The sequence below is a fragment of the Chiloscyllium plagiosum genome, unplaced genomic scaffold (assembly GCF_037043375.1).
Source record: "Chiloscyllium plagiosum isolate Xiang-an unplaced genomic scaffold, Cpla_swu_hap1 HiC_scaffold_38, whole genome shotgun sequence".
Taxonomy (NCBI): Eukaryota; Metazoa; Chordata; class Chondrichthyes; order Orectolobiformes; family Hemiscylliidae; genus Chiloscyllium; species Chiloscyllium plagiosum.
Genome location: NW_028270176.1, coordinates 73,612,993 through 73,628,671, shown reverse-complemented (window position 1 = coordinate 73,628,671; position 15,679 = coordinate 73,612,993). Strand labels below are relative to the sequence as shown.

At 45.0% G+C, this 15,679-nt stretch overlaps 1 protein-coding gene across 1 annotated transcript in view; it reads left to right on the top strand.

The window, feature by feature from the left end:
* The window catches only part of LOC148139631 (putative G protein-coupled receptor 139), a 75,146-nt gene extending 60,399 nt beyond the window's left edge, over positions 1–14,747 (top strand). Inside the window, exon 2 of the mRNA XM_087980960.1 lies at positions 13,840–14,747. Within this exon, the coding sequence (XP_087837086.1) occupies positions 13,840–14,747 (908 nt within the window). The remainder of the gene's footprint in view (positions 1–13,839) is intronic.
* The last annotated feature ends 932 nt before the right edge of the window (positions 14,748–15,679 follow it).

The window sequence follows — 15,679 nt, the reverse complement described above, 5'->3', positions numbered from 1 at the left end:
TGGAAGGTTGATCCCATGGAACACAAAGATGAAGGGCTTTGAGGAATTTCCACGACCATCATCGAAGAAAGAGGTGCTTCGATTTTTGGAACTGAGTGGATTCTATCGGAAGTTTGTTCCAAACTTCAGCAGCGTATTGGTACCACTGCTGAATTTAGTAAAGAAGAACACAGAATTGTAGTGGACAGAACAATGCCAGGAGGCATTTGAGAATTTTAAAGCAAGACTAATCACCGCACCAGTTTTAGCTGAACCAAATATTTTGAAAACCTTTGAAAATTGCATTTGATGCTCGCGATATAGGGCTCGGAGATGTATTGATACAATCAGATGATGATGGAATTGAATGGCCAATTAGCTACTTGCCGAAAAAACTCAATATCCACCAGAAAAAAAAATACAACATCTCCATTATTGAAAAAGAATGATTAAGTTTCGCACTGGGCTGACATTATTTTAATGTTTATATGATAAACAAATTGTCAGAGATGATCGTGGACAACAACAAACCTCTCGCATTTTTTTGAATATTTAAAGAAAAGAATATGAGAGTATTTCATTGGAGTCTTATTTTACCGACTTTAAACTTACAAAATGTACATGCTGTGGTTTCTAAAATGTGATAGCAGATGTGTTATCGCAGATTTAAAGGAAAAGGTTTAGATAAGATTTGACTTATTGCAATGTTAGTTATGTGTGCAGAATTAAGATGTATGGTATAGCTGAGATTAATACTTTTGTAATTCATAATAATGGGATTAAGAATTAGAGGAAATGAACTGAAGCCATTTTTTCATGCTGCTGTTCCATGTTTTTTTTTCCTGAAGTAGGGAGGTGTTATGAAGCCGAAATCATGTCTGGTCACTTTAAGACAGAACGGGTTTTGCTGAATAGAAAGTACAGCCACAGATGCCAGCTGAAGGTCGTTTATCAGAAATTGCCGCTTGACCTTTTTCAGGTGGGGATGTGGGTTGAGAAATGGCAAATGGAGTTTAATATAGATGTGTGAGGTCTTGCATTTTGGAAACTCAAATCAAGGTAGGAGTTTCATGGTGAATGGGAGGGTCTTAAGAGGTGTAGTGGGCAGAGAGACCTTGGGGTTCAGTGCACGGTTCTCTAAGAGTGGAGTCACAGGTAGACAGGGCAGTGAAAAAGGCTTTTGGCACTTTGGCTGAGTGCTTAATCGGTAGAGCTGTGAGAGACGAAGAAATGGTGATGCTGAAACACAAGGAGTGGCAGCGATCACTTATTTCCAAAAGAGACATTGATAGGGTGAGAAATTCCATACTTTACTAAGGATTGATTGGTTTGATTTATTGCCACATATTCTTCAATACAGGGAAACACTTTATTTATGAGCACTGGAGGCAGATCATAGTTAATGATATAGAAGTTGGTATCAGCAATAACATTAGCAGATTTGCTGATGATACAAAGCTGGTTGGCAGGGTGAAATGTGATGAGTATGTTAGGAGATTACAGGGTGACCTGGACAAGTTAGGTGAGTGGGCAGATGCATGGCAGATGCAGTTTAATGTGGACAAATGTATGGTTATCCACTTTGGTAGTAAGAACAGGAAGGCAGACTACTACCTCAATGGAATCAATTTATGTAAAGGGGCAGTACAGAGAGATCTGGGTGTTCTTGTACACCAGTCAATGAAGGCAAGCATGCAGGTACAGCAGGTAGTGAAGAAGGCTAATAGCATGCTGGCCTTCATAACAAGAGGAATTGAGTATAGAAGCAAAGAGGTGCTTCTGCAGCTGTACAGGGCCCTGGTGAGACCACACCTGGAGTACTGTGTGCAGTTCTGGTCTCCAAATTTGAGACAAGACATTCTGGCTATTGAGGGAGTGCAGCGTAGGTTCACGAGGTCAATTCCTGGAATGGCAGGATTACCTTACACTGAAAAACTGAAGCAACTGGACTTGTATATCCTTGAGTTTCGAAGATTGAGAGGGGATCTGATTGAGACGTATAAGATTATGAAAGGATTGGACACTCTGGCAGTAGGAAACATATTTCCACTGATGGGTGAGTGTCGAAACAGAGGACACAGCTTAAAAATACGGGGTAGATCATTTAGGACAGAGCTCAGGAGAAACTTCTTCACCCAGAGAGTGGAGACTGTGTGGAATGCTCTGCCCCAGAGGGCAGTGGAGGCCCACTCTCTGGATTCATTTAAGAAAGAGTTGGATAGAGCTATCAAAGATAGTGGAATCAAGGGTTATGGAGATAAGGCATGAACAGGATACTGATTAGGAATTATCAGCCATGATTATATTGAATGGCGGTGCAGGCTCGAAGGGCTGAATGGCCTACTCCTGCACCTATTATCTATTGTCTAAGCATGGCCAGACAGATCATAGGGTGGAAATAGACTTGGACAGAGTAAGGCATGCAGGATACACTGTACAGGACAAGCACTAGACAAGATCAACATGAATAAGATCAGCATTATTTGAACTTAGAGAGTCCATTCATCAGTCTGACGTGTTTTTCCTAATAGTTTATATGCCTTAATTAACTCTCCCCACATGAATGCGAAGTCGGCACGGTGGCACAGTGGTTAGCACTGCTGCCTCACAGCGCCAGAGACCTGGCTTCAATTCCCGTCTCTGTCGACTCACTGTGAGGAGTTGGCATATTCGCCCCGTGTCTGCGTGGATTTCCTCCGGGTGCTCCGCTTTCCTCCCACAGTCCAAAAATGTGCAGGTTAGGTGAATTGGCCAAGTTAAATTGCCCATAGTGGTAGGTGAAGGGGTAAGTATAGGGGAATGGGTCTGTGTGGGTTGCGCTTCGGTGGGTAGGTGTGGAGTTGTTGAGCTGAAGGGCCTGTTTCCAGACTGTAAGTAATCTAATCTAATCGTCGTGTGAACCCGTACTGAACATTATGTTGTTCACAAGCCCCAACAACATCCACAACACCTTCCATCTGAAACAGGTAGCCATTCCCACCAGCTTCCGCCCTACATAGAGAACACCAGGCTGTCACCTCGGAGATGGAACATGCCTTTTTGAGACTTCACACAAGCCATATGGCTTCCCTCCTCACCGCGAGTAAACCACATTAATGTCCCACGTGTGTATCATGAGCGATGGCGCCACGAGATACAACGTGGGGCAATCTGTCTGTGCAGCCTCTGCTCCAATTGGTCATCATATTAGAGCATCAATTAGGAGACAGTGAGGACTGCCCATGCTGGAGATCAGAGTAGAAAGTGGTTTGCTGGAAAAGCAGAGCAGGAGAGTCGACGTTTTGGGCTAAGCCATTCATCAGGATCAGCATCAATTACCCTATTCTGCTCCTGTGTAAGTGCATTGAGGTGGGAATGGCCTCCTACTGTTCCTATATAAGTGGCTCAACGGGCTGAATGGCCTCATTCTGTTCCTATATAAGTGGCTCAACGGGCTGAATGGCCTCATTCTGTTTCTGTGTAATTGATTCAAAGGACTGAATGACTTCTTCCTTGTCCGGTTGGACATGGCCAAGGGCCGAATTGGGTTACCCCTGTTTCCTGTTTGACAGCTAGATGTGCTGACAAGTGTGATGATGCCGCAACTTTAAGAGGTTATTTTGTCCTGGTTTCTTTTAAGAGAGAGATTGAACGAGCTGGCTAGTTAAGACCACTGGGTAAACAGCGAGGGAGGCCTTGGGTTTATTTTAATGCAGCTTGAATGGGTGTGGCCAACTCTCACAGATTAGGATCTCTGGGTTTTGGTTTCTCAGCAACATCAGAAAATATTGGGTCTACACAGAGTTGGAAGCTTCAGTGAATGGCTCCTGGCTGCTACTCTCTCTGTATTTTCTCTTGCTGCTGTTTTTAATTCCTGGATTGGAGAAATGTTTGTGACATTCTGAGTCTGAACATTCATTTTTGCCAAGCGCTATATTGGAACAGTTCATTAGTAACCGCTCCACGATCTATTATTCTGTTAACTTGGCCAATAGAATTACGTTATTCTAAATTCCTCTTTTTTTGATTTCATTTTATCTTTCCTGTTTAAATAAATGGTGTTTGCTTCACACCGATTGGTTTTGCCAGTCACATTGCATCTGGAACAGACAGTTTACATTTCCTTTAAAATACGAAAACATTAGAGTCAAGGCTACCGCCTTCAAATATCTTTGAAGGGGAGGGGCGGGAACGGTGGGGAAGGTGGGGAGGGTGGGGGCGGGGAGACATTGATGAAGCAACTGAAGATGTTTGTGAAGGGGAAGCTACCCTGAGGACCTCCCACAGAGGTGACCCATGACTGAGATGGTGAACATCTTCCTTTGTGCCATGTTTGACTCCAAACACTGGACAGTTTAGTCTGATTACCATTAAGTCCATCTTTGTTAAGCTCCTTGATGTCAACAAAAGCCAACCATTGCCTTGATATCAGGACCAGTCATTTTTACCTGAACCCTTGTGCCAACATCTTTTGTCCATGTCAATAGGCCATGATATAGGAACAACACGTGTTTTCTTCAAAAAGAATGGTATTGAATGTGACGGTTTCTCTTCTCAAGAATGTTAGGTAGCAAGATGAATGAAAGTATTTGAAGAAGAGGGAGATGGATATTGACCTGACAGAGAGTTGAGGGCGATGAAGAATTGGGTATGAAAGAGGACTTGAGACCAAGAGCAGATCAGTCATGATCTTAGTGAAGGACAAGGCAGGCTTGGGGAGTGAACGACCTGTCCCTGTTTCTGATGCTCTCACATTCTGTTATTGGAGAGTTAGTGGGTGTTATTGTCATAAATGTGCAATTACTGAATATTGCAGTCAGGGAGACCAGATGATTTTGTGAGCCATCTCTGGTGAGTATATGGGCTGTATTCAGAGTCAATCTGCGTCGACAGCATGACCAACAAATGAAGCACAAGTTGCAGAGAGGGGAAGCTCTGTGAAGAGAGATGAGGGGCCTCTTCCACCTGTGCCTGGATTTTCGAATTACATTTCCCAAATCACCTCAAATCGTGTGTGACAGTCTTGAGAGGCTGAATGGTCTCCTCTGTTTCTGTGCACCAGATTATAAGAGTAAGTGGCCTCCGACTGTCCCTGTCTAGCAGGTATGAGGGGCTGAATGGAATACAGAAAAATGAGACTGAGGAGCAGGAGTGGGACATTAGATACTTTGAGCCTTCTCCACCAGGCACTAAGATTGTGGCTGATCAGGTTGGGGTCTCAGCCCCACTTTCCTGTCTGTATCCCAATATCCGTGACTTACTTCCCTGTCAAATATTTAATAATGCAGCTTTCAATCAACATGAACCTAGAGGCCCGATAAACTTCCAGTGAAGAGAATTCCCACTTAAAAGGTCATTTTAGAATTTTTCGTCATTCTTCTTATAGAATCAGAGAGTCATGCAGAACAGAAACAGACCCGTTAGTCCAATCTGTTCACTCCAATCAGATATCAAATCTGATCCAGTCCCATTTGCCAGCATTTGACCAATATCCCTCCTCTTTCAGATACTTTTTAAATGTGCGATTGTAACCGCCTTCACCACTTCCTCTGACAGCACTTTCTGTACACACACCACTCTCTGTGTGAAACATTTATCTCCAGGTACCTTCTAAATCATTCGCCCTCTCCTCATCAACCTATGCCTCTGAATCTGGTCTCCCCTATCCTGAAGAGCAGAACGTGGCTGTTCATAATATCCATTCCCCTGATGATTTTATAAGCATCTATAATGTCACCCTTCAGCCTCTGACACTTCAGGGAGAAACACCTCAACCTAATCAACCTATCCCTGGGACATCTGCGTAAATCCTTTCTGCAGACAACCGCGTTGTGTGCAGAATTCTTAAAATAGCCTTCCCAACACGGTGTACAGATGCAACATGCCACCACAATCCCTATACTCAATTCTCTGACTGATTAAGGCAAATGTGCCAAATATGTTCAGCACCACTCTGTCTACCTGCGACTCCACTTTCAAGGAACAATGTACCTGCAGCCCTAGGTCCCTTTGTTCCGTAACACTCCCCAGGACTTTACCATTAAGTGTATAATTTCATCCTAAAATGCAAAAACTTATATTTATCTAAATAAACTTCATCTGTCACTCCTTGCCATTTGTCCCATCTAATTGTGGTCTCGTTGTACTCTGAGATAATCTACTACACCACATTCTTATGTCATCTGTAAACTTACTAACTATGACCCCGATATCCACATCTAAGTTCTTTACATAAATGATGAAATGTTTTGTGAACTCAGTACTGATTCTTGCAGCACACTGCTGGTCACAAGCCTCCAGTCTGAAAAATGTCCCTCTTCCTTCAAGCCAATTGTGACTAGCTTCTTCTGTGTTCCATGTGACCGAACCTTTAATCTGTCTACCAATTGGAATGTTATGAACACCTTGCTGAAGTCCATATAGACAATGTCTACCAAATTGCCTTCATTAATCTTCTTTTTTACCTCTTCATAAAACTCAACCAAATTAATGAGACATGATTTCCCATGCAGAAAGACACGTTGTCTACCCCGATCAGCCCTTGCCTTCCCAAATGTATGTAAATGCTATCCCTCAGAATCCCCTCCAACAACTTACACACCACTGACATCAGGCTCACCCGTCTATAGTTCCCCGACTTTTTGTGTCACTGTTTCCTTTTCGAGTCCCACTCCTCCACTGCTCACAGCAAATGTTAGATGTGACCAGGTTGGTGATATGGCCGATGTTATCGGTCTCAGACTGGGTCAGGGTCAGTTTTAGGAACAAATCAGGCTAGTTTCTTTAATCTGCTAAAACAACACGTTTATGATCCAGAACAATGTTACTCAAACTATGATGGAAAGATGAATGGCAAACTGTTTGGGTATTGCAAATATATAATCAATATTTCCCTGTTTAAAATGCTGAGACACACATTCACACAATCTCTGCAATTTGAAGTTGGAAGAACTTTGTCCAAAAATTAGTGTAACTTTTGACAAAAGGAAAAAAATGAGAGATTGTCCAAAATGTGATTCGGCTTCTGAAGATATTCTACTCACACAAGCCGCTAGCAATGGGATTTCATCCTGGGACAGTTGAATTTGGCTGAATTCCCTTTGCATTAGGCAGTGAGAAAATCCCAATGAATTCTGGTCAGTAATCACCCAAAGGGTAGCGCAATGGCTCAGTGGTTAGCACTGCTACCTCACAGCACGAGGAACAGGGGTTCTATTCCAGCCTCGGGCGATTATCTGTGTGGGGTATGTACATTCTCCCTTTGACTGCCTGAGCTTCTAATAGGTGCTCCAGTTCCCTCCCACAGCTCAAACTGTGTACATTAGGTGGATTGTTCATGCTAAGTTGTCAGTCATATTCAGGGATTTCTAGGTTAGGTGCATTAGTCAGAAATAAATCTCAGGGAACGGGCCTGGCAAGGTTACTGTTTTGAAGTTTGGTATGGACTTGTTGGGCCGAAGGGCCTTTTTCCACACTGCATGAATTCTTTAAAAATAAGAATGGTAATGATGACCATATAGTTTTTTTTTTTCGCTCACACACATTGCTGTGATGAGGAATAATGAAGAGAGAGAGAGTATAATAGGTCATTCCTTCTCAGGAAGATTACATTGTCTCCCTCTCTGAGTTGAATCACACAATAATGTCATCCTCTCCCAAAATGGATCATGTGAGGTCTCCTTGTATAATGTCCAAACTATGTCTCCATCACATTCCCTGTTCCATGTCGATGCATCATTGTTGCCATCTCGCACATAGCCACACCCATAGCTGAAAATGGTCTTGGTCAATTTGAAAATATGTTGATATGCCCCTGCGTCTTTAAAAACATAAAATATTTAATGTATTTAGAATACCTGTGTTAAAATGAATGCATTTTTTAAAGAAATACAGAAATTGCTGGTAAAGCTCGGCAGGCCTGTCAGTACCCAGATGCCTTTTACATGTTGTAGTTATACCATCCTCCACCATTTCCTCTGGCAGCTCATTCCATATGCACACCACCTCTGTGTGAAAAGGTTCCTCTTAGTCCTCTTCAAAACCTTTCCCCTCTCACTTTCATCCAATGCCCTCTAGTTTTGAACGCCCCTAACCTGGGGGAAAACCCTAACTACTCACCCTATCCATGACCGTTCTGATTTTATAAACCTCTACTGCTGCAATATGTGACTCCAATCAACACGAATAGCTGTGCTTTCAGTCATTCCGGGCCTAAATTCTGAAATTCAATTCTGACAGTTCTTTCTCCATCAGGTCACAATTCTACAACCAGTGTAATCAGTTTGTTCAGATGTATCATGAGACACTTCTGTGGGATTTACACCGAGACCTTTGTGCTCGGAGGTAGGGAAACGAGCATCACTGGGCAATACCCATAAAGCTGTAACAGTATTCTCCTGTGTGTTTGTTCATCAGCCTGTTCTGACATGCTGTGACATACCTCTGCAACAGGCAGGACTTGAATCCAGTCCTACTAGACCAGAGATAGGACCACTACCACACAAGTTCATGGAATTAAAATCAATTCCAGAGTTCTGGTTCAGAGCCAGGGACACTATCCACAACACTACCATAACCAGACTTGCGTCATATTTAAAGTGCCAGCTTTCAGCTCAGTGTGGATTTATTATAATCAGGTTACCATTACTGAATTACACAAAACACTTTGTATTGTTAAACAAATGCAAGATATTTGTCTCAACTGTAGGAGATTGAGTGCACGTCCTATGCTATCGAAATTAACTATGAACGTCTTCAATAGCTATTATCTGTAATCTACAATATTAAGGAAAGAAATCCTTCAGTCACAGTCTGCCCAATGAAGGGTCTCGAATAGATTTTTATCACTGAACACCACAGACAACGAAAAAGCATAATTTCTGGTCCCAAAACACCGATCAATATTACTCACCTCTAACGTGCAACTGCCCTCTTCCTAAAACAATGAAATGACACTCGGCCGCTGATTACTCTCCAGCCTCTCCTCCCCATTGACAGTGTCTGCAACCTGTCCCTCCTCCCCCAAACCACACAAGGCAACCCAAGTTCAGGGTCTTTGTGAAACTCAAGGCCGGAGTGTTCAGGCATCCTGGAGACGGGGAGGATATTTTAAAGGGGGAGAGTGAGGAGGTGGTAATATCACACACTGGGCTGAGGGGTGGCAGATGGAGTTTAGTTTGGATTAATGCGAGGTATTGGATTTGGTAAATCAAACAAGAGCAGACCTATACAATTAAAAGCAGGGCCTTTGGCAGTGTTGGAGAACAGAGACCAGGCCGTCAGGTATAATTCTTTAAAATTTGCATCTCAGATAGATAGTGTGGTTAAGGAGGTGTTTAACACACTTGACTTCATTGGTCAGACCTTTGAGTATTGGAATTGGGATGTCATGTTGAGGTTGCACAGGATATTGGTGAGGCCTCTTCTGGAATACTGTGTCCAGTCTGGTCACCCTGCCCGCTCATTCCATAGGCACACCACCCTCTGGGTGAAAAAGCTGCCCCTTGGGTCACTTGTAAGTGTTCCCCTCTCACCTTAAACCTGTACCCTCTAGTTTTGGTCTCCCCACCCATAGAAAATATATTGATTATTCACGTTGATATTACTGACGTTGATATAATAAAGCTGGAGAGGACTGAGCAGATATTAACCTGGATGTTGTTGGGAATGGAGGGAGTGAGCTATGAGGAGAGGCTGGATTGACTGGGACTCTTTTCTATGGAGAGTATGAGATTAAGGAGTAACTTTACAGAGGTTTATAAAATAATGAGGGGTACAGAGAAGCTGAAGGGCTGATGTCTTTTCCCGACAGTTGGGGATTCAAAACTCAGGGATATTTTAAGGTGTGAGGAAAAGATTTACAGAAGTCATGAGAGGTAATTATTTTCGTCAGAATATGGCTTATGTGTGGAATGAATCCCAGAGCAATTGGTGAAAGCAGGGACAGTTACAATGTTTGAAGGACATTTAGATCAGTACATGGATAAGACATCAGTTCGGATGGTGCTGTGAGCAGATGCCCTCCCCCTCCCCCTCTCTGAATGAATCTCTGTTGGTTTTCACCCTCTGCCAATGCCGGTGCAGTGGCGTGGGGAGGCCAGCAAAGGGTGGCATTGCATTACTCAAAGAACCACAGCGACTGCCAGACCTGCCCCACACAGAGATACACAGATACACACACACAGGAATTGTTAGCGCGCGACGTGAAGCTCATCTGGTAACTTAAACTAAACATAAAGAAATGCTCAATTCACCTCGTAAACTGTTAAAATATGAGTGACAGAGAACTCCCAAATTCGACTGTTTACATAATAACATCAATATATTTTTTAACTCTGAGAGGGAACATTTTACATCAAGCATTCTGAATTCTGAGACCCCCTTTCTTTTAACTGCTTATTACCCCACTCCAACTCTATAATGATATACTGTTTCAATAAGACACTTATTAAAATTGCACTCATTTAATTTCAAAATCACACAGCAGCTGTTGTTTGTGTGTCTTCTTGTGGCCATACATCTCCCTGGGTCATCTTCTTTCTTTTTACTGTGAATATGTTCCATATGAAAAGGTACCTTTGATACAGTGTGTTTCCTAAACTCTTGGATCTGTGTTGATGGCATTTACTCTGTCTGAAATTTTCTAAATGCCTGCATTTTTAATATGCACAACGTCGGATCATCTCATTGGTTCAACTTCCGAAAAACAATACATTCAAACTTGATTTGGTTTTAGTATCCTGGGGCATAATTTAAACTGATTGGTAAAATTCGAATTATTGTCCAAGGAGCAACCATCTCAGGGATCTATTTCACAGCCAAATGTGACATATTTTCAGTTGTCCTTCACACTCATATCAGAGGTAGCTCTCAGTTCAGAACAGCTTTCCCTCTCTCTTACAGGTACATACACACTTACGACTTCATGACATTAATACCCTGATGTCAATACAGAAACTTGGAGCCAATCTGGAATTCTCTTCACTATGGTTTGTCAATATTTCGTTCACTTCGTCTGGTTTGTATCAGGATTTTTGTTGCTCCATTGACAGCATGTCATTATTCGACTCTGTCCGTGGGAATATAGCGGTATTTCACTTGCTCACACTAGTGAGTGTCGCGGAATTTCAGTTGTTGCATGGGAAATGTGACGCTATAACAATCTCAATGTTTGTAGATGGCACCAAACCTGGAAGAATTGTAAAGTCTATGGAGGACAGTGTAGAACTCTAACAATACAATCACACGTTGGTCTTGTGTTCAGGTGTATGGCAGCTGGGGATCAGTGCAGAGCTGTGTGAGGTGATGCACTTTGGTAGGAAAGACAATGAAAGACAGTTTGAAACAGGCCGTACCGTTAAATAAGGGCTGCAGGAACAGAGAGCGCTGCGTGTATATGAGCATAGATTGTTGAAGATGTCAGGACAAGTGAGGAAAGCGGTAACTATCACAGATTAGTTTCAGTATCTGAGCTGTTTAAAGGGGGAGGTGTAGGAGGGAGTCTCGGTGCTCCCTTCCTGGGAGGTGGTGGTGACGATGTGTTGTGAGCCCACCCTCCTGCCCACCGAGACCGTGGGGATTCCATTTGTACCATCTCAACACAAAAGGGAGATGGGAAAAGGGCCACGGCTTCTAAGTTGTGCCGGGGGGAAACGGAGCTGCCAGTGAGTTTAAAGTGAGAAATGCCCTTCACTGAACATTGCTCCTTACTCGGTCGGTGGGACGTGGATATTTCAGAATCTCTACACGAGGCGTCCCGGTCCTCTCCGGCTTGTACCAGGGTTCTCCCCACATGGCAAGGGTAGGGGGGTGAGGGAACGGATATCGGGCACTCCACCACCCGGCTTGGCCGTCTCTGTCCTACTCCAGGCTGTTTCTCCTGGAGTGGGAGAAGGTGGGGGGGGGGGGGGGGGCTGGAGTAAGGGTGCGGGTGGGTGGCCCTGCTGTTTTTGCTGGTGTAGGTGGGGGACAATGTCATGGTGAGGTGTCCGGAGGGAGTCAGTCCACGGAGTTGTATGCATGCAGCATTATTAGTGTAGGGGAGTGGGGTAAAGTGGAAGGAAGTGGGTGGGTGGCGAAGGTGCTGCATGCAGTCGTGAGAGTGGTGGAGCATGAGCCTTGTTTGGGGGTCGGTGCTATAACAGATGTACAGTGAGTGTGAGGGAGCAGAGAGAATACGGTGACCCTTATCCTGAAAGAGCGGGGAAGGTTATTGAAGCTTGACCTGTATTGCTGGCCATTTCTTCAGACCACAGATACTGCACTGAGGTAGGTGGGGAGCTCAGACCATGCTCGATGGGTCTGGTGGTGTGGCCTCCTCTAGAAAGAGACTGGTCTCATTCTGTACTAGCTCATCCACCAGCACCTCCTTGCCCCTGTCGACAAACCGTGGTGTAATTGCCCGTGATCTGCCATGGTCGAGCTAAACTATGCAGGGCAGCTCCGAACTGAGAAAGCTCAACCGTGTGCCCATTGGCCTTTTAAAGATGGTACCAGTGCCAGGGATCACGGAATATCCAGGGGCATCCGGGCGATGGTGAGTACCACCCACCATGATGGGTGGGAGAATCGGGCTGGTATTGAATGAGAGAGACATCATGGGGTGGGCTGGGTAGTTAATGAGGTGAGTCCGATACGATAGCACCAGGAAACTATCTCAGCCTCGTGCGGACGATTCCTCAGTCACACTCATGGAAAATCAAACAAAGATAAATTATTGTTAGAAATGCCCAATGAGTCATAGATTCGGTTGAAAGCAATCCCAGTAACAAAGATGCAGAACAAATGCTAATCTTGCCTCACACCAATATCCATTTTTCCCATCTTTCCTGGGAAGATTGGCTCATGTTATAGGATGTTATCGAAGTGTCTACATTTGAGCATTCTGAAACCTGCGAACGCATCCTTCCATGCTCCTGTCTCTCAGTCTCCCCCTCTCTGTCTATTCCCCAAACCACTCCCATGTAGTGATATTCAAACTGATTCCCCCGCCACCTCTCTCTGGAACTGATGTTCATATCCACTGTACCCCTTTGTCATGGTAGAACGGAGATATGTAGCTGTTAATGGGTGGGAGTTGCACATCCTGTCACTTCCAGCACGGGCTGCAAGTTTCTCCTACTGCGCAGGGATCTAGCACAGTGTTACTGAGGAATGCAGTGGGTTGGTGTACAGATCTCTACATGCTGGGAGGGTAACTGCTCCTGGTTTACAGATCAATGCACTGGGGTGGGGTACACTGTGCTATTTGCTGGTTGGGTAACTGCTCCTGGGTTACAGATCAATGCACTGTGTTGGTGCACACAGTCCTACATGCTGGGAGGGTAACTGCTCCTGGTTTATAGATCAATGCACTGGGTGGTGTACACAGTCCTACATACTGGGAGGGTAACTGCTCCTGGGTTACAGATTAATTCACGGGTGATCACTGCGCAGGTCTTTGTGGCTGGTCAGTCATTCTGGTTGAGGTTTATAGATACTGCAATGATGTGGTCTGTGCAGCTCCCCATGATGGATGGATATTTGTTTCAGGTTCACACATGAGTACCCTGCTGTGGTCTGCACAGCTCCCCATGCTGGACAGATATGTAGCCTGTGCACAGTACATCATGATGGAAAGGTGATGGACAGTTGAAGGAGATCCTGGAACGTTCTGTCCCTGACATTCTATAACTGACATCCCCCGGAACGTTCTGTCCCCAACATTCCAAAACTGACATTTTTGTCAGTAATTCCGTCCTTCCCATTTGTTATTCCAGCTCCAATTATTTTAATAAATCCCTGAATACAGGGACACATTTGAAAATCTCACTGGGTCCCCGATCAAACGGATTCCTTTGCCTCCTGGCTGATGGATAATGGGTTTGTTTTCCTTCCTCACAGTTAACGTAGTGACCATCTACGTCCTGCTTTATAAAGATTGTGGATTGTCTCCATGTGTCAGACGTTACCTGGGGGCCATGGCAGCGGCGGATCTCCTGGTCATTATCCTCGACCTGATCCTGAGACACATTCCCATTGTTTATTGGGAACAGTTTTATTTCCTGTACTCCGTGCCCGTGTGTAATATCCATGCCGTCCTGCTTTATGCAGCCACTGACTGCTCTGTCTGGTTCACCGTCACTTTCACCTTTGATCGGTTTGTGGCCATTTGTTGCCAGAAGCTGAAAAGTAAATATTGCAGTGAGAAGACGGCGGCTGTGATTCTGGGAGCAGTGACTGTGCTGAGCTGTTTAAAGGACATTTCCTGGGATTTTATGCTCAAGGCTTGGTATTGGCTGTGGAACCTCCCCTGGTTTTGTGAGATTACAGCCGCTGTTCGTTACTCCAGTGTCTGGGTCACAATCGAGCTCCTCCATTACATTCTAACCCCGTGTGTCCCATTTCTCCTGATTCTGCTGCTCAATGTTCTCACCGTCAGACACATTTTAGTGACCAGCAGAGCCCACAGGAGACTCCGCGCTCACACCAATGGGGACGCTCAGTCTGACACTGAAATCAGAAACCGAAAAAAATCCATCATTTTACTGTTTGTGATCTCGGCCAATTTCATCCTGTTATGGTCAACGTTCATGCTGTTTTCTATATGGGCCCGGATGCATGATTTGGGGTATTACTCTTTGTATCTGCATGACTTTGTGCAGGAATTGGGCTTCATGCTGCAGCTCCTCAGTTGCTGCACAAACACAGCGATTTATGCCGTGACCCAGACTAAGTTCAGGCAGCAGCTGAAGAATGTGCTGAAATATCCCTTCACCCAAATCCATCAATCAATAAAATTCCCTCATTAATCAATCCATCCGGGATTTTCTCATTTCAGTTCGGTGTTTCAGCGATGGAGCAGCCTGTCACTATGGTAACAGACTGAGGGTAGCGCTGGGTTGTCCATCCTTATCCCACAGCGGGGTTACAGGGACACATTTGAATGTTTCTCACAACTCAGGGGCCGGTGAGAAAAGGCACCATCCCACTGACTGTATCCATTACTTCCATTTGTAAACAATAAAAATGTTCATTAAAGCGTGCCGAGCAGCAGAGTGACCGATGTTGTTGTGTGTCTTTGTGTTGGAGAAGCTGAGCTGGAGAGAGACAGACTCAGCCTCAAGTCCCGGGCCTCAGGGAAGGGGAGGGCACTTCACCCTGAGCTCCGGAGCTGGGTCTAACTCCCTCTGTCCCCTCCACTTCAACCTGACCTCCCCAGTTCCCCTCTCCAACTCTCTCTTATCACTTGTCTCCCTCTCTTTCCCTTTCTGCACACTCACCCTTTCTCACCAACTCTCCCTTTCACTCCCTCTCTCTCTCTCTCACACACCCCCAAACCCCATTTCTCCAACTGCCTCCACTCTTCACTCTCCCCCTCCACTTCACTCTGCCGTATCTGTTTCCCTCCCGCAATTCCGTCTCTACCCCATTTCCCCTCCTCCTACATCCCACATCTCTCTATTCTCTCACCCCCCCAACCCACCCCCACATGCAGCCGCACCACCACCCACCCCAGTCTCTGGGTCAGAGGGAGAGGGAAGGACCAGGGAGACAGAGTGTCAGAGAGAAAGGGAGGGTGGTAGAGGAGGGAGAGGGATTCAGTCAAAGAGAAATGGAGGTAGGTGGGGGGGGGGGGGGAGAGAGAGAGAGAGATACCGAGGGAGAGGGCACGAGAGTGAGAGAAGGTGGAGAGAGAGAAGGAGCGGGGAGAGAAAGAGGGGAACAAGAGAGAGATAGGTAA